Source organism: Sturnus vulgaris, chromosome 26 (genome assembly GCF_052056855.1).
Source record: "Sturnus vulgaris isolate bStuVul1 chromosome 26, bStuVul1.hap1, whole genome shotgun sequence".
NCBI lineage: Eukaryota > Metazoa > Chordata > Aves > Passeriformes > Sturnidae > Sturnus > Sturnus vulgaris.
In genome coordinates this window covers 5,239,915-5,266,535 of record NC_142268.1, presented here as the reverse complement: position 1 = coordinate 5,266,535, position 26,621 = coordinate 5,239,915, and the positions used below count along the sequence as shown (strand labels likewise).

The following is a 26,621-nucleotide window of genomic DNA, read 5'->3' as shown; positions in this document are numbered from 1 at the left end:
AAAATGAGCCAGTTCCTTGAAGAGCAGCTTGTGCTCTGCCACAAGGCAGAGACCAGGGTGCTAGTGCAGGATCCTGCTCCATAGCTTCAGTGAAACAAGCCTGCAAGATACTACCCCTTGTCAGTCCTCACACACTGCAATGAGATATGTAATCCAGTTTATATCATCCAAAGGCAATGAATGTGCCCAGTAGAAGTAAGCAGGAGTCAAGGAGCTAAAGGGTCTCCCAGCTCTGCTCTCTTGGACTGTGAAGATGGACAAAACAGTTATTTCTCCCAGACAGGGAAACGACAGCAGGCCAGATGAACACCTGGATCAAAGCCACAAAGGGAAAAACACAGCCAAGATGAGAAAGACAACAAGAAAGGATTCAGCCAAATGATGGCAGTAATGGGGACTGCCAGGTGCAGGTCATGGCTCTGCTGTGCTGCTCATGCCCTGTCCATTAATGAATATCCCAAACAGCCTAAAGCCTTGGAGCAATCCTGTGGCTTTGATAGGATCCAGAGCAAACTGGAACTAGAACCAGCTGCACCTGCTTTGGGTCCAGCACATACACACCAGGCTTCCCTGGGACATCTCCACCAAGAAAAAACCCAACATGTGAAGCTGCCAGTGGCCAAGTCTGTTCCTCTCACTGAGCAACCCATCTCCCTGATTACTGTAACTGAGACCTGGCACCTCACCCATGGTGTCACCAGAGATAACCAAGTTGTGTAGCTAACATAACCCACCCATCTGTAGTTTGGAGGCTTTCTCAGCCCTGCTCACATGAGCTGACATTTGAGCCCGGGTGCAAGGCTTCCCAGCTTGCTTCCCAAAGCCCTTTTAGCCACTTTGGACACACAGACATTGAGTTTTCTAATCACATGATCCTGTAAATGTCACCAGTGAACTGAAGGTTTTCAGTTGCTAAAGGGCATTTTGAAACATCAGTGCTTTCCTTTTCACCACTAAAACTGGATTTCCCAAATCCTGGGTCCTACAACCATGTGAACATCTCGAGAGATGCTTGCTTTCTCAAAAGAACTGCTTGCTGCACACATCTAAGCACCTGCTCCCACACACCCCATCTCATACAGCTAATGCACACCTTCCCGTAGCCCAGGTTCAATCCCAGGTGTGCAGCACACACTTCCAGCACCAGTTCTGCTTACTGAGGCACCAGCCTCACTGGTGTACCTGTAGCCCCCATGCTCTGGGTTACTGGCAGAGTACCCCCTCTTCTACATCTGGCCTCTAGACCCTCACACCCAAGTGCTCACACACCTAAGACACTGCCATCAGAGATACATATAGATGGAATGTGATGAATGGCCTGAAATGGTCCTTGCTGTTAAAAGGTTGTATAAATGGATTTTATCTAAAAAAAAATCCAAAACAAAAACAACAAAGAAAAAAACCCCAAGAACTGGTCCCAAACTGTGCAGGAGTTTGTTTTCAGTTTTGTTTTGCTTAAATGTACTTTCTGCTGAGAGTTGAAAACCACAGTATTATTTTGTTCTTTAATAAAAATACATGATTTTATACATCAACTCCCCAAAGTTACCTTGCAGGTCTGCCATGTAACACCTTAAAGGTATCCAAAAAGCCAGCACAGGATCTGTCCACAATTGACCCATCAGCAACTCTTCCATTGCTCAGGGCCTGGGAAGAAATCTCATTAGTCCTATACTCAGAAGTCATCTGAACACAACAGCCCTAAAGTCAGGGTGAAGGAGCCCTGCCCAGTGAGAAAAGTGGCACAGCATTTATGGCATACACCTGAACATTCAAAATAACATCTGATGCCATGCCACAGCTCCTAAAACATTTTAAAATTTGGTAAATAATACACAGAAAAGCACTCCACTCTCCAGGAGCTTCCTTATTTCCTGCCCTGCCTGCAACATTTGGTTGGCAGGTGCAACTAAAGGAGATGCTGTGAAAACTTCAGCCATAACTTACTCTTCAGAGGATGCCAGTGGAGCAATGTTGTAGATCAGAGCCAGGAGACAGCCCTGACCCTGGGCTCAAAACAAACCCCAAAAGGCCAGGGAAATAAATAATGAAGGCACAACATTCTGGGAGCTTGTGAACCTTCTGATAAAGCTTCACACCAGGAAACCCCTCCTACACTTTTAACAGCAAAAGCTCTGGGCTGACTCCAGAGGCTCACCTGCCTCATCCCTGGGGCTGAATTTAAAAACACATGCTCCAAGTTTAACCCTGTAACACTCAGGAGGAGGTCAGAAGCTTAGAGGACACAGCCTTTCTGGACTCCTGTGTTTATCAGGTTTGTACATGACCACAGCTGGACTTGGCCGGGCTGCCTTTCCACTATTCCAAAAACACAGCTCAGCAGCAGTCACTGGTAATTCAAGGCTTTACTTCCCGGCTGCTTGCTGGGGACAAAAAATCATAACTCCTCTATACCAAGAAACTATTTAGACATATTCCAGAAGGTCTCTGAAGTCTTGATTATTTAGATTATGGCAAATGGGCTTGCAGACACAGATGAAGAGATAGTCTTCTACTTCCATTTTTTCCAAAGCGACTACATTGCCAGGATCTGACTTCTATTCCCCACTGGTAGAAAAATACTGCAGCAAGCCTTGGTGATCAATAATTGTTGTTTTCCAAAGCCAGCATCCACACATATCCCTCCTCTTCAAAACTTCAGCATACTGGACCAACATCTTCAGTAGTTTCACTTCATGTCTTGAAGCAATGGAAAACTATTGGCTGGCAAAGATGAAGCTCCTGTGGGGCTTGGCGGGGCTCCCAGCAGGTGAGAACCCCAACTTTTAAACAAGGCCAAAGGCATGGGGGTTGTGTGGACACAGCAGAACTGCAACACAGCAGGGTTCCCTGGATTTCATGGTACCTATCATGTTATTCACCTACTGTTTTTCAAACAAGTTTTCTTCATTGCCTAATAAAGTCACTCAATATTCAAAAGAAGCAAGAGATGCAAGCTTAGATGTTGAGAAAAAAAAAAATCAGTATAAAAAGAAGACGCCTAAAGGACAATTTTTTTCTTGCTGTGCTTGGGAACGATTAGGCTGTATGTTACAGCTGGAATGCCAAAATGAACAAAGTTATCTTAGCTCTTTTGAGACTTGCTATCTGCCACAAGGCCATACGAAAGGAAAGTTTACTGCACTTTAATTACCAACAGCTGCAAAAACGAATTGCAACATTAGAAGAAAACTCTTTGCAGAGGGTATCTCCAATCAAAATTCAGTCATTTTAATAACAAGTTTCATAGGGGAACAACCAAAAACCAGCTGGGACATGAGGAACACCTGCTACTCCTCTGAGGATTCAAAAGACATCAGCTTTTAGAGGTGAACAGCAGCACAATTCACTACATAATGCAACTACACAGTCTCTGCACCCACCTCCCTTTGCATTTTTTCACTCTTTCCAGGGAAAGAAAGATGCATTAGAAAGACTTGAAACTGAAACCATGAGCCAGGGTGAAAAAAAATGTGTTATGCCTACAAAACAGTTCTTGCAGAGTGCTACCCATCGCTGGGGACAACAGCCAGCCCACCAGACACAAGCACAGCCCTGCCCTGCTGAAGGGACCAGAGCCATGGTGCCTCTCACATCTCTCTGCACCCACGTGCTTTACATAACACCAGCAGCAGACACTTCTGCTTCTCAGCTCTATTGCTTCAGCGAGCTCCTCTTTAAACAAAGGCAGCCTCTGCAGCAAGGTCAAAGTTCAAGTGCTCCCCAACCCTGCACAGTCACTTGCCAGGCAGTTGCAGTTTGTTCAGAACAAATGGATTTTCCAGCTGTGCGTAATACCTAAGGAAACAGAATTTTAGTGTAGCAGTAACACATGCACCAGGTCAAGACTGCAGCGCCCACACACCATAGAACTGTCATTCCCTTAAAGGGCATGACTCAGGAGGATGCAAAACATTATTTTAGGATTGTGAAGCCCAGGTTAGAAAGAACTTGCACTCTCCCCAGTGTTTTCCTTCTTGGTTTATAAAGTATTTACACTGCTATACAAATAACAACGCTCTGCTTGGAGATGAACTGGAGCTGGAGCAAACCCCCAGCACAGCAGGCTCTGCTCACCCTGACTGCTCAGAGCAGCATGGCTGCTGTGTGAAACTACGCAGCTCATTCAGCTCCCAGGAGACACTTGATCTGGAATTTAATTTGACTATTTATATTTTTCAACCTAGCTGTATCACAAATCTCTTCAGAACATTCAGCTTTCAAAGAGCTTTCCAGCAAAGGCACCACCAAAGATAGCCTGTGACTCACCAGCCTGCTCTGGAGAGCTCCAGAGCAGACACCAACAGACACCAATAGAGAGCATCCCCATGGTCAGCCAGAGAGAAGGAATCACTGGTCCCAGCCAATTCTACCACTGTCTCCCTTCTGCCCACTCCTTAATGCTACAGATTCCCTCCTCAATCCTCAAGTGAAACTTCATGGTGGTGGTATCTGTGCTGCAAAACTCCCTTAGTTCAGTTTGCAATGTTTTGCTTAAGGCTGCATTTCTAGTTCTGGACACAAGCCTTGTCTGATTTGTCTGCAGGGAAGTACAAGAAAAACTGGGAAGAAATAAATTGAAAACAGTCCAGAACTGAAGTTTACCTTTCCCCTCCCACCACTCTCAAATCCAATCCCAAAAAGCTTTCAGCTGAAACAGGACTAAAGCTCTCAAAGCTTCAAACAAAGAAGTCCCTGTTTAAGCCAGGACTACACAAGCTTGGCACATTTTCCTTTTTGCAGAAAAGTGCTTTAGAAGGTAAGTTTGACCTGTTTGTACTTTTATTTCCTGAGCCAGTACTGCTCCTTGTCCCTTGCTATCTCTTTAGGAACTGGAGAGAATGTTTCCTCCAGTCGATCAGTAATTTTGTGACAAGTTATTAAAACTGCAACAGAAGTTACAGCACTTCTGTCCTTGAGGTTAACCACACATAATCAACTCATGTTCTATCAGGAATCGAAAAGATTAGTTAGAATTGCTACATAAAATCTAGACTAAAACTTACAGATGCCTATTTATTTTAAATGGAGACAAATGATAGATTCCAAACTGTTATATTGTTCTGGAAAGATCTGGGGCAGGAAAGGTATTTGCAAGGCTGATGGGCAGGAAGGGCTGCAGGTCAGTCCGGCTCCTGCTGGGCTGCTCCCTTCACTGGAGGACGCACAGGGTTCAGTCCCTGCCTCAGGACACGCAAGCAGTCCCTGCTGTCAGGATTTTGTCATTCTGCACTTCACCTTCAGTGCTTAGGGATCTCGCAGGCTGTAGCTGCACAGCAGGAGAGGCACATTCCACCCACAGGAAAGGTGCACAAGACCCTAAGACACCCAGTTGTCCCTGCTTTCACCCAGCGAGAGGAGCAGCTAAGAGCTCTCCCAGACCAGGTGCAGTGGAAAAGCCCCTCTCCCAGCTGAGCTGCATTGCTGCTGCAATGAGCTACAGCTGACCTGGTCTACTTACAAAAATGATGGCACAAAGATACAGGTTCCAGGGAATGCCTGCTACAGCTGGAGAGAGAACAGGACTGGAGAGGTTGAGATCCTGCTGTTTATGTGCATGACATGACTGTGCTGATAAGCCACACTTGATAAGCCTCAGCACAGATTAACGCATCATTTTATCACCAGAGAAATATAATGTACACAGACTTCATGGAGACCACTGCCTACTCTGGTTTGTTGCTGTGCTCATTTCCTTCACAGAAAAGAGTCCCGGGGCTTAGTTGTCCTCATGCTTGTGTGCCCAGGTGTCATTCACTGAGACATGCCCCGAGTGCTTCCAAGGGACAAGAGTCAGTAACTGAGGCCATTTCTCTATTGGGGAGAAGGCTGGAGCTAAGAGCAGGCAGAAGCATAAGTCAACCAGAGTAAATTAGAATGCGAGGGAGAAGAGATACACCAGCTCAAACTTCAGTCTGGAGGGAAAATAAACCAAAACAGTTTGGAAGTGGAAACTCTGAAATCTCCAAATATCCAAAGCTGAGTCAAAATCAAGTGGAGAAAAAAAATAAACTCATCCTGTAGTTTATAGTCCAGAGTGCTGGATTCCTCCCTTCATTTTCTAAGAAAAGCCTCTGTGTTCTTAGTGTGAAAAACCAAGATATTTTAAACAATAGTGAAAAAAGTCCCCAAATGACCATTTTGCTTTGTGCCTCTATCAGCAGAACTACTACAAAGTCATATCCTGAGGACTTGCAACAGTCCCTCAGACTCACAGAGTCTCAGAGTCCATACACAGCTCAGCTTGTCATGGATGCATTTTGACTTGATTTTGGTCATGCTGTTTCAAGAAAACAGTGCTTACTTCCTCCCAGGGAAACATCGTGTCCTACACTTGCTTGATGTGGGCCAGCACCAATCACCTAGAAGAGGAAAGGCCCTCTCCCAGCATCCATGAAGGCAAGAGCTCAGTCAGAAGCTGCTCACAGTCAGTACATTGTAGTTCTGCTCATTTGCATGGTCCCCTTGGCATCCAGCACAGGGTGAGCTCACCCTGCAGCCTCTGTGTAATCCACAGCAAAAAAGAGCAAACACATCCAAAGCAAGGAACATTAATTCCATTGCCGTCTTCTGTTTCCACTTAGGCAGCGGTGCTGATCAGCTAACCACACAGAGACACCCCCAGTTTTATAGCTGGTGTAGAGTGTCCACGAACTACACATTATGCTCGCATTTGGCCATTCCCTGTCCCACCTGCTCTGCTCTTAGCGAAGTTTAGATTTCCCTACTGATGCAGGCTGCCTGCAACGCTCCCCAGTGCATGCTCGGGGGTAGTTAGACCTTCTGATCTCAACCGGAATTATTAAATTCACTGTCACCATGCCAGTGACAAAGGGATTTTAGAATCCCAGCTCCCTTCCCTTTGAGTGTCTGTTTCTGAAGGGTGACACAGCATCACAGCTTCAAACACACCTGAAAAACCAGGGCACTTCCAGCCTCCAAACACTCTCCTGCATAATCCTTTGGAGATGCAGAAAAGTATTCAAACACTTTAGCTTGGAAAGCCAAGACTAACGTCCAGCTGCTCCAAGAACTGTACTGCACACGTGTCAGCGGCAGCCAAGCAGGGTTTTATGTCCCCACGAGCAGGGCGACAAAGGGGACCAGCCCCAGCCAATGCAGCTGGCTGACCACAATGACATCACAGGAATTCTCAACAAGAACCTGGAAAAAGGTCAAGAAAGTGTTAGAAACTGCATCAGAAGGGAAAGACACAGAGATAAATGCTTGTTGTATGGAGACTGGAGCAAGAGAATGAGAATGCCAAGGAAAATTAAGGGCTAGAACAGAGAGGGTTAAGAGAAGGACAGAAACAGTCCCCTAGGGATAAGCAAATGAAGGGCACAGGGTGGGATGAGAATCACATCCCCACTGACGGATCTTCATCACACACATCAGGGCAGGGACAGAACACTGAATACAAACAAGCAGGATAAAAAGGCAGAGCTGCTTTGGATAACCCTGACACTTCCAGTTCACCATCATCATCCCCAACATGAACAAAACCCCACCCCTGCCTGCCTGCAAAATTCGAGCTCTGCACAACTCCCTCCAGGAGGACAACAGCCTAAATTCTCCTTGGTCCAGCAGCACCATGCAGTGCAGAGGTATCACCCTACGCCTTGGTGGCACCACTTCTGAGGGCACTACGTGCAAGCAACTGCACAATCCAGAAGCCTCCAAGGCCACTGCACAGCTTTTTGGTTTGTAATCTTGGTCCCCCACTCGGTCTATAACATATAACAAGATCAAGTGTTTGAGACTGCAACAAAAACACCTCCCATGTCACAATCACCTTCCTGTACACGAGCCACGGGCTCGTTCCTTGGATAAATCCCCCAAATCAGCAGTTCTGGCCTGTCACAGACACAGTTGGCTCAAGAAACCTGAGTTTAAATGATAGAAAGTTAAAGACTGCCAGTTTATGAAAAGTCTATCACAAACCCTAAGCTTACACCACGGAGGAAAGCAGCTGCTGCTCCAACACAGGACTGCAGCAACTTCTTGAGCTGTGCTGTGACACCGAGCTCATTCTCTTGGTTAATCTCTGCACACAAGGCAGCGTGTCCGTGTGCTCGGGACGCAAAACAGGCATCGGAACGCTCCCAAACACGTGAAAAAACAGGTACGGGTGCCCACTGGCAAAAGAAACTTTTCCTAATAACTGTTTATACCCAGGGAAGAATAATTAATGATCAAACGCCGCTTCTCAAACCTCCGACATTTCTATGCCTGGTGATGTTTGTACGCGACACCCCCGGCGCTCCCGGGGGACGGTGCCAGCCCAGCCCAAGCCCGCCCGGCCGGGAAGGGCCGCGGCTCAGGCGCGGGGACCCCGCACAGCGAACACAGCGCAGCCCGTACCGGCGGCAGCGTCTCGCACGGGGCCCGTGCGGGCAGCGGAGCCGGTGGCAGTCGCTCCGCGGGAGAGGTCCCGAGACCTGCGGCGCGGCTCCGGCTCCCGAGCACGAGCGGGCCCGCACGCCGGGGACACCGGGAGGGCTGTCAGGGCTCCCGGGCCCCCGGCCCGCCCGCCTGGGCCCGGCCCGGCCGGGACGCCGCTCCCGCCGCCGCAGCCCCGCGCCAAAGCGCTACCCGGGCCGGTGGGCGCGGAGGGGGGCGTGGGGCCGGCCCGGCCGCCCCTCCCGTCCGGTACCTGCGCTCCCGGCGCCCGCGGCCCCTCAGCGCGGCGCGCGCCGCCCCAGCGCCGGCTGCGGCGGCCGCCGGGCCCCGCCCCCCAGAGCCCGCCCGCCAATCCCCGCCCGTGTCGCGCTGACGCAGCTTCCGAGCGCCCAATGGACTGCGGGCAACCCGCTGGCGTCGCAACGCGACCCCGCTGGCAACAGCCAGCGGCCAATAGCGCCCCTGCAGACACGCCCCGCCCCCACCGCAACCCCGCCTCCGACACATCAGGCCCCGCCCTTCCCCTTTGGCTCCGCCCCCCACTCGCTTCCCGGACCCGCCCCCAGTCCCGGCCGGACCCGGCCCCGCGTCGGCTGCGCTCCGGGACACCGGGACTCCACCGGGACTCCACCGGGACTCCACCGGGACACCGCCCAGCGCGGCACCCTGCGGCCGTGCAGAAGATCCAGGGGGAAGAGTGTGCTCCGTCCTGCCGCTTCCCGAGGGCGCTGGCAGGAACACGCAGCCCCGCCCCACCCCGCGCTCTGGCTCGGGAGCCCCCCCCTTTTATTCTACAGTTGAGTCTGGAACAGAACTTGACACAGACGGTATGATTTGGCAATCTTTATATCCACAATACATCATAACCATGCACAAAAATCGAGTGATGTGTTTATTTACAAAGTGAATTGCACTTAACACAGGAACCAGGAATAAAATTAAATGAAAGGAACCTCTCCTCTGGGTTGCATAAAGGCCCACTACTATTTATAGCCTACGAAGCCTGATAGTCAACACTACCATGCATTATCTGACCAGTGTAAATAGGAATTGCTGTTATTTATTGAAACAGTGCAGCCCTGGAGATACTCATTTCATGGAAACATTCCATAAATCACCAACTACATTTAAGAGTCTGCAAGTCAAGAGAATTTATCCTTCAGCCCTCACTCACTGTGCTTAACTTGAAGGACAGTTAGTCTTGACCTCCAATTCTGATTTTGTTTAGCTGAAATTCAGGCCCCTACCTTTAACACTGTTCTAGTTTTTTTATGGAGGAAAAATTTTCCCTAAGTGACTCAGCCACTTCATGGGGATCTTCTTTTCTTTTACAGAATCCAGAACCTCTAAACAAGTTCTTCCTTCTCCTTGGAAGAGAAATTACCACCAAACGTTGGTAACTCAGCCAGAAACAAATCCCACCCCCACCTTCTGGAGCAGTACAGCACACAAGGATCAAATCACCAGGAGCAAAATACGTCCTATACACTTTTCCAACAGCTTTGGTTAAATGATTCAAATAAAAGGCTCGGCCCAACCCTTACCTTGCCCAGCCAAGAGCTGTGTGTTCACACAAGAGGCCCTGGTCACCAGAGGGTCACAGAACAGCACCCAAATGGGGGCATCTCTGGGATCCATCACCTTTTTACTGCCTCTAAACCTGCCACAGGGGCAGGAAGGCACCAAACTGCCTTTCTTCTACCGAATCTTGATGGCCTCCACAGCACACACTGAAATCTTTTTAACAAAGTAGAAAGCAGTTACCCATCAACAGGATTTTTATATTTAGACAAGCATGGAGCTTTAAAACTTTCCTATGGGCCAAACTTCCTTGCTCTGTGCAGGCTCCAGTGAAGATCCCAGACTAACTCAGCTGTCTGGAGGCACTGACTCTGCAGGAAAAGAGGCTGGATTGATCTTACCTACTCAAGGAATTTATTTTACCAATTAGCTGTTTGTGTGCTCAGAACCAAGTCACTTTTATGCATTTTGGCCTTCACCTTCCCCATTAGTAAGAGGAGAGGCAGCACGACAGACTCTTGCCTAATTCTGCATTAAAGGACCTGTTCTAGACATCAGCAGGACCCTCTGATGGTTGCGTGACTGACACAGGTGGCAGCACTGAGGGCTTCGTAGTGTTTTCAGTAGTTAAAGGAAAGTCAGCCCCAACATCCAAATAAAGCAAGCAGAGCACACATTCCTTTTTTTTTTTTTTTTTTTTACAGGCATCTTTCCTGTTATCGGGAGTTTTACAAAAGCCAAATTTTACAGCTCTCAAATCCCTTGGTGCAGATGGAAGAGAGCTGTAACCTTTTCTTTTTTCCTGACAGTAATACTGAGAGAGACACAACCAGCAAAGCTGTGGGATGAAGCAGTCTAGTTGAGGTTACATGCAGTCTGTAATTTCCACATCAAGACAGCATACTTAAGGAGTCTGGGCTACTGGAGAGCTTCTCTGAATGTCAGACAGCTCTTCAGCATTTCCATCTTCCTCAAGATTCCTCCAAGTCCTCCCCTCAGCAATTCCAGCACAGTAGTGGGCTGGATTGTGGATGCAGTTTCTAAGGAGTGCACAGTGCTTCATCAGGACACCAAGAACCCCAGATCAGAAGCATTTTCCCGGTCTGTGCACAGGAAGATGGCCTAACCTGGCAGAACTGGTCCACTGTCCTTTTTCTATTGTCACAAACAGCCCTGTGCTTAGTCTGGGCAGGAGCACCTTAGACCCACAGAAGGGCTTGTGGCTCTGCCTGGAGAGCAGCACAGCAGCCTGGGGAAGAGCCTCATCTCATATTGAGGGACCAGAGCAGATTAAAACCCACCAGTACCGTTCCCAGTGCTCTCAGAGCTGTATGGGTGCACATGTGCACACACGCAACTCCCCCATCCTGGGGGCCACCAGCAAGGGGCAGGAGGCCTTTCCCTGTCACACCACGGATCTCAAACACAACAGAGTAGCCCAAGGTCCACTAGTGCTGAGGGGGCTTTGGACAATGGAGTTGTTCAGGAGCTCTTCAATACCTATAAATTTAATAGCCCTAGACACTGATCTTTCACTGGGACTGCAGCAAAGTTCAGAGCCTTCCACAAAGTCAAAGACTAAAGAAAATCTTTCAAGAGACAAGCAAGTGACTAAACTGTTTCTTAGTTTCCAGACTGACTTCAGGCCAGACTGATTTTAGAAATTTCACGTTAAGAACAGGACTTGCAGAGTAAGCATGTTAATACATCACCCTGAACTAATAAACTACTCTTAACAGAAGAATTCCTCCTCATGCTATCCAACTGATTTCTTTATATAAAGTTTGTTCAAAAATTAAGGAGCCCAGCTCCAGTAGTGTCCATGTGTTCTTGAATGAAATATTTTTAACATTTCAGAATTTTCAATTCTCTCATTGCTAGCTGTCTGAACACTGCATGTTATGTTATGGTCCTGGGCCAGCAAAAAGGAGACATCCCAGTTCCCACCTTCTCTCAACAGAATGCTAGTGAAGTAAATACCAAGTGTTGAAAGTGCTTCCTGGACTGGAACACCCTTAGGACAGAGCCCTGTGATGCCTACAGGGGAATTCATACCCTCATTCAATGGGATCAGGCTGCAAGCATGTACCCTTTAACTTTGTAACCTCTAAACAAAGATGAAGAGTGGAAGTGCCAGGCACTAAGCGCATCCTGCGTTGTGGGCTGCAGCCTTCTCAATGCATACAGTACAAAATTAAAGGCATTGGTCTGGAAATCTTATAAAAGAAAAGCCATCAGAATTAACTGCCCTTAATTTTATTACGTAACCAGACAGAACAGTTGAGACTGGAATGTCAGATTTCCTCTTCAAGCACAATTCACAGTTTCATATTTGCTTTGTATCAGTAAAGAAAAATCAACTCACTAATATGCAGCTGGGATTAATCCACTGAGGTACAGGCTCAGAATAGAGAGCAAAAACTCACTGCAAATGGCTCCATAAGCCTTCAGCGATCAGCAGATGGTCTCCAGCTCTTCCTTTAGATCATTTCACCCAGTATTTGCCATCAGAACATTCAGCGGATACCGGAGGGGATACAAGTGTGCAAGAGCTAGTGAGTGATGAAAAGCCATCAGAGATTTGCACAAGCAAGCAAGAGACTGACTACACAAAGTTGTGGTAACATTCTTCCCATTCAGCACAATGAAGAATTAGAGTAGTTAGCCTGCTGATGACAAATCTGTTACATCAGTGAAGTACAATCATTTAAGAATTACAGTCTGCAGTTCAGTAAAACGGTAAGAAGAAAACAACAGGTTAGTAGTTATTATGTGAAATCCTAATATTATGCATTTTAGTACAAGTCAATAGTGAAAGACCATGAAGAGAAAGTTCCAGATACTATGGATCTGCAGAAGTTTTACAAAATGTATAAAGTATTGTGTTTCTCTACAACAACCAAAACCCTTACAAGTGCAGGTATATATGTGACATGAAAATATTGCCTCACTCACTCAGACAGGGGCAGGAGAGATCTAGAGAAAAAGCAGCATGCAAAAAAAAAACAAAAAAACCAAACCTGGAACTAGAGCAGATCCTGCTTTCAGACACTGACCTACAGTACAAAAGAAGCCTACTTGTACAGGCTGCAAAAGGTTTCTGAAATCAATACGCTGGCACTTACTGTACAATAATGTTAACTGATTAACATAAGCCATGAATAAATATTATGCCACTTCGTAAAGCCTGCACAGGCATTCACGGTGGCAAAGAAAACGATGCAGACATATTTCATTGTTCCCAAATAAAATAAGAATAGAGAAAGATTTCCCAAGCAGGAAACAGTAAGCTACAAAGCCAGACTAACTGTATTAGGGGTAATTACAGAATAAGTAATGTTATTTTCAACAGTTATTTCCTTATGTGTGTGCAACCACTAAAATCCTCACTGTGAGATTTCATCAGGACAGAAAACAGAGTATTTGGCAGGATAGCTAGTTTAATTTCTCCCCCATGTTTACAGAAACACAAGAAAAAGAGATATCTGACTATGGGAGGAAAAAACCTTGTCACCTAAATGTAGTTATTTCTTCAACTGGTAGAGTCAAGTCCCACTGTTCCCCTCCCAGAAAACAACAACAACAACAACAAAACCAAACTAAAAAAACCCTAGCAAAACCAAAACAAGCCTATTTGATAAGAGTGTTTCATGGGATAATATCCAGCAGCAGATGTTCCAACACAAACATGTCTATCAGATCAGTGACTACATTTCAAGCCCAGAAGTCACCACATGGAAGGGGTTTCAAAGGCAGGGGGATGTTAGCCCTACAATTAAAGCTCTAATATGAGAGGGGAGATTTGGGAATGGAGTAAAGGAGGGAGGAGGGAGTCACTGAATCACAGGAGATAGGAAGTGCACACAAGTTTCTAAATGAAGCACAGACAAAGTGGAGGGCACAAGAGTCATCTAGAGACGGTCACAGGTTCTGACAGCACTGGAGTTTGTTGGATTTCTGTCCGTCGGTGGTTGGTGGGACGCTGATGTCAACGACGTTGTTGCCAGGAGACTCATCGTGTGCAGACCGGTCGGCGATTTGCTTCTGCGACACGATGCGGTAGATTTCTGCAAGGAGAGCACACGGGTCAGAGCCGCAGGGCACGGCCTCCGCTGAGCCAGATGAACAAGAACATGCCAGAACCCAAGGAGGAGGGCTCTGAAAGGGAATCCAGGCTAACCAGATGTTGCATGGAACATCTGGATGGCATTCCAGTTCCAGAATGAATATGCCAGCTCTGTCCGGAAAAGTTATTAAGAAAAGAGTCCCCACTGTCTTCCGCAACAGCACTTCCTATCTCATTCTTTCTCAATGACTCCATGAAAATGGAGATTAATAAAAGGGTTTTTAAATGGGAAAGGAGCAGGAATGCTCATTTCTAAAACAGGGAATCATAATCATTGTCTTTGTAATTAAAAAAACCTGGGCAGCATACTCTAGAAACACGAATTACCAGGATGCTGGGAAACCTTTGCAGCAGCAACAAGTTACCTGATGGCCACCTCCACTCCTGGCAACCTGCTACTGCCAAGTAACAGCAATGCTCCTCTCTGCAACACATCAGTTTTCCTACCTTTGACAGTAAAAAGCTGCATGGGTCCATAAAGCCCCATCCTTCTCTAAATTAATTTATTTGACTCAAACTAACTTATGCTTGAAAGTAAACAGATCCACAAAGCTGTAACCATTGAAGAGAGACTGCCAGCTTAAAAGCTTTCAGAAACAAACTGTTTCAACTGCATAATTAGCAGAAGTCTTTTAAATGGAAAGGTTTTTAAGTTACATATTTCACTGACTAAGCCCTTGATCCAACTTCCTTCCATTGTGAAACAGGAAAAGGGCAAATACCTCCCTGGAAGTCTGTGGTAAATATTATGGTCACATTTATACAGCCACAACCCCAAAACAGCAACACTTAAAGCCTTTAGTAAGGATTAAAAATCACGGAGGACTGTGCAGGACTTGCTTCTGGGGCTTTTTTGTTAGGCTGTCTTTTTTTTTTTTTTAAGAATCTACATATATTAATGTTTAAAATGAAAACCTTTAAATCAAGGCCAATCTTGTTGCCACTGGCTATCTACAGGTCTTTGCTCAAAGGGAGGAGGAAGGTTGTTCAGAGGCTGTCACATCCTCTTTCTTTCCTTCTCAGTACTGTATTTGAATTTGAGCTGTTCAGAGTCATTGCCAAGCCTCTTTGCTTTGGGGTAGCATCTCTCTGGGTTTTTTTGTGGGGGCTCTTTCTTCCAGTCCTTAGTGACTACTCAAACAAGTGGCCAGTAAGGAAACTCCCGTCCTGCTGTTCCCACTCTTCCCTCCACCTCCTCCTGTGGTGGTTCCCAACTCACTATTCTACACAGTACAGGTTCCTTCTCCTCTCTTAGAAGAGAAGGTGTACTCACTTTAGGCATAGCCTTTTCGTGACTTCTCACTCTTATTATCCATGTTTCTGTACCACCCGAACTGGACAATCTCAACACTTTTGGGAGCCCAGGATGCTGTCAGAGAGAGGGGTTTGAGTGCAGTTTGCCCAGGCCTGAAGCTGACCTCAGATTGAGTTGTTACAGCACTGTGGCTCTCCTAGAGTAGCCTCAGGCCAGCATCTCTAACCAGGGTCAGTCTCAAGACAACACTGCAAGGGAAGACAGGATGGATGGTGACAGATGAACTACACTCAGAGCACTAAAATCAAAAATACGGTCTCAAAGTGTCAGGGAAGTTGCCTCAGATCCAGCCAAGCGTCCCAGATCAGCCACGACTCTGCTGCACGGTGTGAGCCTGGCCCAGCTCCAGCTCTGGGCCGTTGGCTCTGCCTCACACTCCAGTTGCTTCACTAGAGGCTCTAATAACACAGATCTGCTGGGCAGCAAATGCAACTCATTCCTCATCTGTCAGGATTTTTACCTATTGAGTCAGTTTGGCTACCCCTTCTTCCTGTCTGCCTCTTGTTGGGCACCTTGGAGTCAGAGTTGGGGTTGCTTGGTGTGGAGAAGAAAAGGCTCCAGAGAGACCTTAATACAGACCTCCAGTATCTATAGTCCCCCAAGAGAGAAGGAGAGGGACTTTGGATAAGGACCTGAAGTGCCACGACAAGGGGGAATGGCTTCCCACTGCCAGAGGGCAGTGTTAGATGGGATGGTGGGAAGAAATTCTTGGCTGTGAGGGTAGTGAGGCCCTGGCACAGGTTGTGCAGAGCAGTTGTGGCTGCCCTGTCCCTGGAAGTGTCCAAGGCTAGGCTGGACGGGGCTTGGAGCAATGTGGGATAGTGGAAGATATCCTTGCCCATGGCTCACTGTCAATTTGTCAATACCAGAATCCCCAGGTCCTTCTCTGCAGAAGATGCTGTTGGTGCAATCACCTATAATCCTTGCTATCAGCTTAGAACAAGAGCTCAGTAGTCTGAAAACGGTACCAGTTTGCTTTGGTGCAAGAGAAGATACTGGAACATTTAACTTTCAGCATGGCGGGAGCTTCATTGCTGAGATTTTGTGCAGGCATGGAAATACAATTACTAGGTTCCTTTACAACAGTGCTGTTGCAATAGCTTGAACTTACAGAACATCAGGAGATAGAAACCTCCAAGAGACAGAAACAGGTGTACATGGTGGGAGGCAGAATGCAAAGGTGAGATTAGAAAGCTTGCAAACTAACCACTGCTCCCAACACATTTCCAAAACATTCCAGAAAACCATAAAACGTGCCCATGAAGAACATCCATCACCTCATCAGCTCCTCTGAATCTGTAACAAACCATACCTGTAAGGATGTTCTTGAAGGCTTCTTCTACATTTGTTGAATCCAGAGCAGATGTTTCAATAAAAGATAAGTTATTTTTTTCTGTAATAAATAAAAAGTGGTTCAGTTAAAAACTTTAATAACACTTTACTTCCCATTTACTTTGAGGTTTTTATCTTTTATTTTAGGCCAAACCAACTAGGCCACATTATTTTTTTCTTTTCCCTGTTGCACAAGGAACACCTTGGTGCTGCAGTTCAGCAACATCTCCTTTGCCCAAAGTGCAAGAACATTTTCCCCACTACAGCCCTTGCTCAGTCAAACAACACTAAATATCATTCTATTCTGGCTACAGATCACACAGAAGTACCTTGAGCAAGAGCCCCAGCAGAAGCACATCAGCTGCTACAGAGACACAATTTCCCTCTGCAACCCCAAAAAGATCAACAGACCTATACTTTCCTAATGAGACCCCACTTCCAAATAATAATGACCTCCTGAAACACAGTCTATTTTCTTCTTTCCTCTTACAGTACAAAAGATTTTTTTTTAATTAAAAGGAGAGTGATTAACACTCAAATATCATACCTAGAATGGTTCTGTATCACCTGCCCAGGAATAGTCAAATTTCAGTCATGGAGCTTAAACAGCAACAATTAGACCATCACTAGCAATTTAAAACAGCCTTAGGAGGAAGTCAGGGACAAAAAGTAAGAAGCTGAACCAAGTGACCAAAGTAACAGACTATCTGAGGCACCCACCAACTTGTTTTGCTTCTCCTAGATAAATGTCACTTCTCCTCCATCTGAAAATTTAAAGCAGCTTTAGTACCCTCAGGGTACTTGCTTGCCTTCATATTATTTCAAGAGGTATTTTAGAGGTTGCACATTTACATTCCACCTCCAAGCTTGACAGCCACACAAAAGCTGAATGTCCCCAGGCTTTTAAGGGCAAAAGAATATTTGAGTAGTGCTCTGCCAGGTAAGGAACACAGTGGCAACATCTTACAAAACCCACTTGACTTCTCCCAACAATTGATAATTTTCAAGTCTGATGATCACTGCATTTAAGAGACAATAGACGACACTAATATATGCATCAGCATATAGAGCAGCAACAACCCCATCTAAGAGAAGGTTCAGCATTCATTTGTAGCTGTTCACATTGACACCTACTCAGCAGAAGCAGGTCTCTAGGAAGGAAGGACAGACATTTTGTATTCTGATATTTTATATTTTTATTGTGATGTTGTCTATTCTAACTGTTGCTTACTGTTCCTAGCCTTGTTAGAGGAAGTATTTAATCTTCAGTTATCAGGCAGCTCAAGGACAGTGTTTCAAAAACATGTCCTACCACTAGACTTAAAAAGCAACAGAAAAACCGCAAACTAAAAATGACCAAAAAATTCTCCAAAAAAAACCCAAACCAACCACACATGCTAGTTAATAAGTTAGAATATTTTAATTAAATAAAAAAACAACCACCCAAACAAACAAAACACCTTAAATATCCTTTCTAGGGTTCAAACTAAAACTTGAGGTAAGAGTTCAGGCCTGGACAAAACAGTGATCACAGCAGCCTCATACAAACCTGCAGAGGCCCCGAGCAGTGATCACAGCAGCCCCAGGCCCTGCAGCCCCATACAAACCTGCGAAGGCCCTGGCCTCGTCGGTGGGCACAGCCCGGAGGTGGCGCAGGTCGCTCTTGTTGCCCACCAGCATGATGACGATGTTGTTGTCGGCGTGGTCTCGCAGCTCCTTCAGCCAGCGCTCCACGTTCTCATAGGTGAGGTGTTTGGCAATGTCATAGACGAGCAGAGCCCCAACAGCACCACGGTAATATCTGAAACCATGAGACACAGCCCTTCAGCCAGAGCTCTGTCCCAGCCACACCGACACACAGGCCATCTAGCTCTTCTATAATGTTCTCCACTTCCGAGAAAGTTGTACTGATGCAGATACTGCAGTTGGAGTGGTTTTGAAGCCTAAAACCAAGTTCTGAATGCAGGGTTTTCTTCTAATGGCATTTCTAAAAAAATACAGTGTGTGTACCAAAATGCTGGAGAGCCTGCAGAAACCAGGACTGAAAACGTCCTGTCTGCTCCAACCGTGTGCAGGGAAACTCACCATTGCAGAATTGGTACAGCTGGGAGGTTTTTGTGAAGTTACAACCTTACTTTCTGCTAGGAAAAATAGCCCTTAATAAAATGTCAGTATTTGTTCCTGATCCTTCAAGTATCTCCTGTGCCTCCTACAAACTAAAGAGGGGATCTGGGCTATATTGTCACTATATATATCCACAAACCTCTAATCCAGGAAGAGTTTGCCCCCTCAGCATAGCTTTGGGCCCATTTCAACACAAGCCAAGGGCTCAGCTTAGCACAAGCCCATCGGTACCAGCAATCCTGTAACATCCATATCTCTCTTCCACACAATCCTACCATTTCTCCTCAGTTCTGCCAGCACCTGTCTGACATGTTGTTGGACTGAGTCAGGGCACCAAGTCAGCAGAAAACATTCCCTTTTCCCTGATGTTTGGTGTTCTGCTGGCCAAGCAGGCTGAACTGGCTGAGTGATGTGTCGAGCAGCAGTTAGTGCCAGCACAAAGGAGAGGCAGGGTCACAGGACTGCAGCTGCACTAGCTCCCAGCTGTAAAACCTGTTGTTGTTGACCTAGACTAGACTAGCAGTTTTTACAGCAAGAGTAAGGGTCACAAAAAATTTCTGAAAGTCTCACTAACAGTTCCAGAAAAGACACAATTTGAAATTGTCATGTCTGCTTCTGCATCCCTTTCCCTATATATTGCTCCCTTTGGGCTCCAGGCTCTCCTGATTTTCTTCCATCTTGAAAAAATTCCCCTTACCTTGAGTTTAATGGCTCAATCTGTGCATGACTGAGAAACAAGTTTTTTACTTTTAAAAACTGATACATACACATCTGTAATGTAACAAAAAAAAAAAAAAAATCAACTCACTGATCAGAAAATGCTCTGGAGAACCAGGCCTGACCAAAGGGTTTGCTTTTTGTCCTCTGCCAGATACTTTTGCCACCACAGAAACAGGTAGACCTCAAGCCACTCTGTGGACTAACAAGGTCCCATAGGTGGAAAAGCTTCTCACCTCCAGGGACTGTGCCTAATGCTGCACAATCACCACTATTACAGTCGCTTTCTTACTTCCTGACTATTCAGTGTGTGCGCTCATGGACCTAATTTTCAGTGTTGTGACTAATTCAAAGTCATTGAGATTTCAAGGGACTTTGTGCTGCAGGTTTTCCTAAAAATACCCCAATCTCAAGACCAAGGGGGCAATGGAGACCAGATTTCATGGCTACCTAAAAATACCCTCAACCTCAAGACTGAGGGGGCAACTGAGACCAGAAGCCAAGGGTGTTACAGTAAGCCTAGACCAAAACTTGATACTAACAGTACCCAGCTTCCATCTGAAATGACACTCACTCCACATAATGAACATATCACATTCAGTGCAGACAAAAAACCAAATCCCAAAACTCAAACAGAATTCCCCACAGTTTTGATTTAAGCTGTCACTTGTTTCTATAATAGTAACATGAAAATCTAAAATTTACTTTCATTATATTAATCAAGGGAACACAAAAGTATTTCCTATCTTATGACTTGGATCCACACTGAAGTCCGTCACAATGACTTTGTCACGTGTTCCAAATATGTTTCATTCTCTACTCATACATTTACCTGCAGCATCTGTGCTAGAATTCTGTGGAGCAAAGACACAATACTCACGCTGAGGTAATGGCACGGTATCGCTCCTGGCCTGCAGTATCCCAGATCTGGGCTTTTATCGTCTTCCCATCCACCTGGATGCTCCTGGTGGCAAATTCCACCCCAATGGTGCTCTTACTTTCCAGATTGAACTCATTGCGTGTGAAACGTGACAGAAGATTACTTTTCCCAACTCCAGAGTCTCCAATCAACACAACTGAAAGGAGAGACATTATTTTCACAATTAATTTCTTCTACCAGCAATGCTGACCCCACGCTGCAGTGCAGCCTGGCAAGCAGCATCCACCAGGAATGCACAGATAATATAGGAGAGACAACATAGACAAAACCTATGCACAGCTTGCTTCTCCAACCCCAGAAGAGCCCAAGGCTGTTTTGTGGTGAGTAGCTGCCCGGCCCACAGAGGTGAAAATGAGAAATTGCTACACGGACTGTGAAAGCCAAACAGTGCTTTGGAGGCCCCAACCACTGCAGCAGGCAGAGGTAAGAGATGCCCCCCACACACTCGACCTTTGGCACAGAAAGGCTGCAACCCACATTTTAAGAAACACTACAGGCAAGAACATGGCAACCTCTCTGCCCAACAAAAACCTTTGTGCAGTATAGGTATACTCTAGTTTTATTTAAAACACAAAAACATGGTAAGTAAACAATTATTTACAGTCCCTCTTGGAGTCATACAGGGCGTTTTATTTCAATAATTTAATTAATAAATATGTTCACCACAGAAAGGGGAAAATAGGAGATATTTGATACTACAAAAAAGATACAAAGCAAAGCAGAACTTCATCCAGCAAAACAAGTTTAGTAGACTGCATGATAAGTAAGAGATGAGCTAGAAACCTCTGCCTCCACATGTGGTGCTGCCATGATAACAGAAAAATGTAAGTGCATAGAGATCTTCAGCACACAAAGCCCAGCTTTCCTGAAAGGAATTGTGAAAACAAAGGTACATCTTGTGGCAGGAGGTTCCCTCTACCTTTTGGCTTATCGACGAGAGCAAGAAACAACTGAGAGAAACAAAGTTGAAACAGCCGAGCGGTGCTCCCTTCCTCTAGCAAACACTGTATCACATACCCTTTGGAATTCAAGTGTCCTGGCTCAAGCAAAAGGAAGAAAGGCAGCCAGCCTCTGTGAGCTTCTTTAACCTTGGGAATATTTCCTCTCCAGTCCTAAGTACAGATTTGCTGATCTTCCTCATTCATATGGTCTGTTTTTCCTACAGAAAAGCAGACGTGCAAAAAACATTCCCAATTTCCCCCCACCAACTACAGAAGAATCTTCTCATTGCACACCTCCAGAATGAGCTCACCAGTGTTCTCCCAGGGCCAAGGTTCACACTTGTCTTTTAGTGCTGCTACAGCTTTTCCCTGCTCAGGCTATTGTTTGAGGATGCAGCTCTGGCAGCGCCCTGCTCCAGCTCGCTGCCACCCCACCCCTGGAGCACGTTCCCAGGCTGCTGCTGGACCCTGGCAGCACCTCCCGAGCTGCACAGGGACATTGTTGAAACGCCCCGGAGAGCCCCGCCAGCATCTCATCTGCCTGACAGCACAGACAGACAATTGTGCTAGCACAGCTGAGCAGGCAAAACACAACAGAGGCAGGAACGGGCAGCCAGCACATCGTGGCAAGGCACCACAACCCCCCACCCGGGAGAACTTAAACCAGCTCCTCACAGTGCTCTGCCTTCCCTGGCAAACGGCCTAAACCATTTTTTAGGGTATGAGAACAGATAGATAAAAAAGATTTTATTACAAGTTCTAACTCCAGGATTTTGTTAGCTTTATTTTCCAGACAAACAGTTTTTCATCACTAATTCCATGGGACCTTCCAAGAACAGGCAGAGGTCACCCATCTTGCACAGAGATCTGCTGGCTGGAGTAGGGTCTGTCCTACAGCAAAACCCTGACCATAACCAAAAGTAAGAATATCCACCACACAAGCTAGACCAGATTGGAAGACCCCTGAGGCTTCCAAAGGTTACCAAAGGGAGTTATTTTCCCATGACTTTGCAGCCGGAGAAGGCACAGCCTTTCCATGTACTAGCCATTTCTCAGGCTCTGGCATTTTAAAAGCATCAATTTGAGGCACAAACCATGCAAATGGCTCTCAGGTCATTAACTCCATCTGTCACTGGAAGAAAATTCCAGTGGTCCTGTGCTCCTTTGGGTGGTTACTCACAGGCTCCCTTCACCATACTGCCCCACATTCCAGCAGAGCTTCTAGGAGAGCATTTTTCAGAAGTTAAAGGAAGGCAACGAAAACCCAATTCAATAAAGAGAATTCTTAAGAGTTCCTAAGTGCTTCTTATTAATACTCAATCTTGAGCACTAAAAGAGCATTTTCAGGAGAAAGATGCCAAGACTGAGGGCTCCCCACATGCAGAAAAGCCACAAACTTATTTTCTGTGGGAGTTGAGCAGGAAGATACCTTCAACATTCTGGACTAAGTGAATAGATCTTGGGAAAGCTTCTAAATTTGGTAACAGGCCACCACACAGTATTGCCTGTTCAAATTCAGAAGTCATGACAGAGTCAGAAAAAAACTTCCAAATCGCAGCTTAAGAGTCTGAATACTCCCTAAACAAATCTCACCAGAACCAAAGAACTCACTCTCCAAATGCCTCTAAGGGCCACACTGATGATGAAAAGGTGCACTGGTTTCATCTTGGAAGGGACATGAACCAACAACCAGCACCAGCCACCTTCAGGCGGCTCTAAGCACACAGACAAGCCTCGCATAGTGCCCTGTTTATATCATGAACCTTACTCCTTCAGTATTTCCCGATTTTCTCTCTCCCCCAGCACCCCCTGCCACTGTGTGGGTTATCCACCACTACCACATTACCCATCCATCAACTCAGTCACCACCCTCCCTGCTTCCTGCGTCTCCAACATCCAGAACTACAGCACAATCCCACCCCAACACCTGCCCTGTATACTGAGATCCTTGTACAAAATAAGCCAAAGTCAGAATTAAAATTCCAGTGCCATTCATCATTGGTAAGAAAGGGAAATTAAATAGATCAAGTTTATGACAGAATTGTAAATACACTCACTTATTAATCTGGAAAAAAGAATATATACTTTTGAGCGATTAAAAAGATGAAGACTCCCTCTAGCAGAGACCATCTAATCAGAGTTTGTGATAAATCTGAAGTACATAAGGTTGCCAGATAGTGGTGACTAATAGGACATGCATTTGTTTTCAATAACCACAGCCTTTGCTAAGCAGAGACTAATCAGAACAGCCTAAATTCCCACAAAAGTAAAAGAAAGCTTTTTTCCCCTATGGCTGATTTTTTCCTGCCTTTTTCATGAGCCAGCACACATCTGCACAGCCTCAGATTTAATTTTTTAAATAAACATTGATAATAACTAATCTTTCTCAAGAGCAAAATTAATGTGCAGATCACATTTAATAGGTACAAGGCTTCCAACATTTTTAACAACTCTTCAAAGGTCATGAATCCAATTCCAAATCAACGCATTCAAAACTCATCCTGAAAAGTCCCTGCTTTTTCACCATCTCCACTACAAAACTAACTGGGAATAGAGGCCAAAACTGCTGGCTTTACTTGGGTCACATCACTGAACACAGCCACAAGCTCTTCACAGCCTCACTGCCCCATGCAGCCCTGCACACACAGTTTGGTTCCTTCCCTCAAAGGCTGGCTCAGGCATTTTGGTAACAAGTAATATTTTGTTGTGATCAATAAAATAAGCAGTTTTCTTGGGATGCACACAAGAAAAAAGGGAAATTGGGAACAAAGAAGCACTAGCTCAGCAGAGCAGTTTTGACTATAATCACTCACATCCCCAGAGTGCTCCCAAATCTTAAGTTAGTCATTGCCTGCCACATACTCTCCTTTGGAAAAAGGTGGCAGGGGAAACAGCCAAGCCTTAAATTTAATAAAAATAATATTTCCCAGACTAAGATCCTCCTCCATCATCATATCTACCTCTGACTACTACACAGACTGACAGAACAGAGTTCAAAAGTTATCTGTGTAGCTAAGAAAGACCAAACCACAGACCAATCAAAGTCCTGGACATCATTACGGCAATTGTCATTGATGTTTAATTCCAATACTGGAGGAGGCAGAACGACAAGAAAGGGGAGCTGGTCCCACAGCAGAGACCTCATCCCACTTGGTCCCATTTATATTATTTTTTGTCTAGTCCCAAAAAGCTTCAGAAGAAGGAAAAGAGAAATAATCAAACCCACAAAGAAACTCTTCTCTATATTTTTTATTTTTAAATTCACACAACAATACCTCCCAAAAGATGCACAGCAAAGGACAATTCTCTCACCTGCTTTTTATTAAGTGCTACAAAGTGTGGCAGCATCACCACAGCACAGATCCTGACCAAACGGCTTCAGGTTGAGTCTCATTCCAGATAAAATTAAAAACACATTTCAAAGCAAGTATTTTTAAAAGATGAATGCAGTTCTCCCTAGCTAATTGACTATTCAGAGAAAGAAAAAAATAAGTACAATTTTTAGGCTTTGAAGTTCCTGGCTATTAAACCACCTGGGAAACAGACTTCAGAAGGAAACTACTTTAGACTCAGACAGTTTAGTATATTTTTACAAGTCGGTCTTCTGCTTTATAGGCAGAGAAGAAATAAGGGCTTTTTCCCCCCATTGTCTTCAAGATTCAATCCACTGTGAAACAAATAAGGCCAATAGAAAAATGTATCTATAAAATATTTCCCTCAGATGAGTAACTGTTTTTTCTTTTGGTCCATAAATTTGGAATCACTGCTACCCTTCGGAGCGTCCAGGTACAAAGACATCAAATGCCTGGGAAATTGTCACAACACAAGTGACCCCCAGAGCCCTCAACGGCACCGTTAGCACTGCTCTTCCCAAGAGTGAGCTCATGGGACGAAAATCAGGTTTCAGCCACTCTACTAACAGTAGATCTGGTGTAAAACAGGCTGGGAAAACAAAGATGAAGGTGCTGCAGCCACCTGCACTGCTCCTCGGGCCTCACAGGCAGAACTGTGGGCTCCTCCGGGAAATTGGTCAGCTTGAGCCTCTGGACAGGCAGGAGCTCGGCCTGCGGAGACATCCCACGGGACAGAGCCCGAAGACATCCCACGGGATGACACCCACGGCGATGATGTCCCCGGAGCCAGCGCAAGAGAAGCAGCACTGAGCCCTCAGAGAGCCCTGGACAACCCGAGATGTCACAAGAAGAGGCAGGGGCAGGCGCGGCAAAACACCCATCAGCACAACCAAATTAACACTGTAACGTCCCGGTACCGGCTCGCCGGGGACCTGCGAAGGAGCTTCTATCGAAGCTTATGGTTTTGCAACTCCGGCTCGACACCGGGCGATCTCCGGACAACGACCGGCACCGCCGGGCACAGCCCAAGCCCGCGGCCGGCCCGCCCGCCGCGGCTCCGGTCGCCCCCGGGGATCGCAGCCACCCAGCTGCCGGCGCACGGCCCGCGCGTACTGGGGCGGGGAGGCCCTTGCGAATCTCCCGCGGCTCCCCCGGCACCAGACCAGGCCGGGGGCCCACAAGGCCGCCCCGCGCACCAAGGCCGCGGCGGACGGCCCGGGCCCGCGCGGGCCGCTGGTCCCGGCCGAGCCCGGCGAGGCGGCGTGTCCCTGCTGAGCACGTACCTTTGAACAGATAGTCGTACTCGTCGTCGCGGGTGCCCATGGCGATGGCGGCGCCGACCCTCTGCTTGCCCGGCACCGACCGCGGCCCAGCCGGGGAGGAGCGCTTCCTGACGGGCCAGTCAGCGCCCGCCAGAGCCCGCAGGAGGCGGGCGGTGCTCCACACCGTCAATAATAGCCAATAAGCGACGGGAACTCCGCTGACTGGCGGGGAGCGCTGCCCAATCGAAGGGAGGCAGCTGGAGAGGGGCGGTGCTTGGGTGCTCGGGCTGGGAACCGGAGAGACTGGGCGGGGCCGGAGGCGGGGCCGGAGGCGGGGCCGGAGGCGGGGCCGGAGGCGGGGCCGGAGGCGGGGCCGGAGGCGGGGCCGGAGGCGGGGCCGGAGGCGGGGCCGGAGGCGGGGCCGGAGGCGGGGCCGGAGGCGGGGCCGGAGGCGGGGCCGGAGGGAGGGGGCGGGGTTTGTGTGAGGGGCTGCGGGGGCTTTGGGGGCGCGGCCGGGGGCGCGGCCGGGAGCGCGGAGGAGGGGGAGTCTTCGGGGGAGGAGGTTACACCGAGTGTCCCTCAGGAGG

General features: G+C 46.9%; 2 protein-coding genes across 4 annotated transcripts in view; both read right to left on the bottom strand.

Annotated features, from left to right (window-relative positions):
* Positions 1-8,733, bottom strand: part of MARCHF2 (membrane associated ring-CH-type finger 2) — a 34,015-nt gene extending 25,282 nt beyond the window's left edge. The window contains exon 1 of one of the 3 annotated variants that reach the window (XM_014884417.2): positions 8,657-8,733. Coding sequence is in view for 1 of the 3 variants with exons in the window: in XM_088179313.1 (XP_088035439.1) it covers positions 1,550-1,686 (137 nt within the window). In the remaining 2 variants the exon portion in view is untranslated. Of the gene's footprint in view, positions 1-1,549; positions 5,389-8,364; positions 8,514-8,656 lie in introns of those variants that run through there. The other 2 variants (XM_088179312.1, XM_088179313.1) reach the window with 2 other exon arrangements.
* A 3,431-nt stretch (positions 8,734-12,164) lies between these two features.
* On the bottom strand, positions 12,165-26,164 carry RAB11B (RAB11B, member RAS oncogene family). The gene is made up of 5 exons (XM_014884418.2): positions 26,056-26,164; positions 20,419-20,614; positions 18,305-18,498; positions 16,678-16,758; positions 12,165-13,991 (listed from the first exon to the last, which is right to left on the bottom strand). Exons 1-5 carry the CDS (start codon positions 26,093-26,095, stop codon positions 13,846-13,848), a joined length of 657 nt encoding a protein of 218 aa, XP_014739904.1. The 5' UTR covers positions 26,096-26,164; the 3' UTR covers positions 12,165-13,845.
* Between the last annotated feature and the right edge of the window lie 457 nt (positions 26,165-26,621).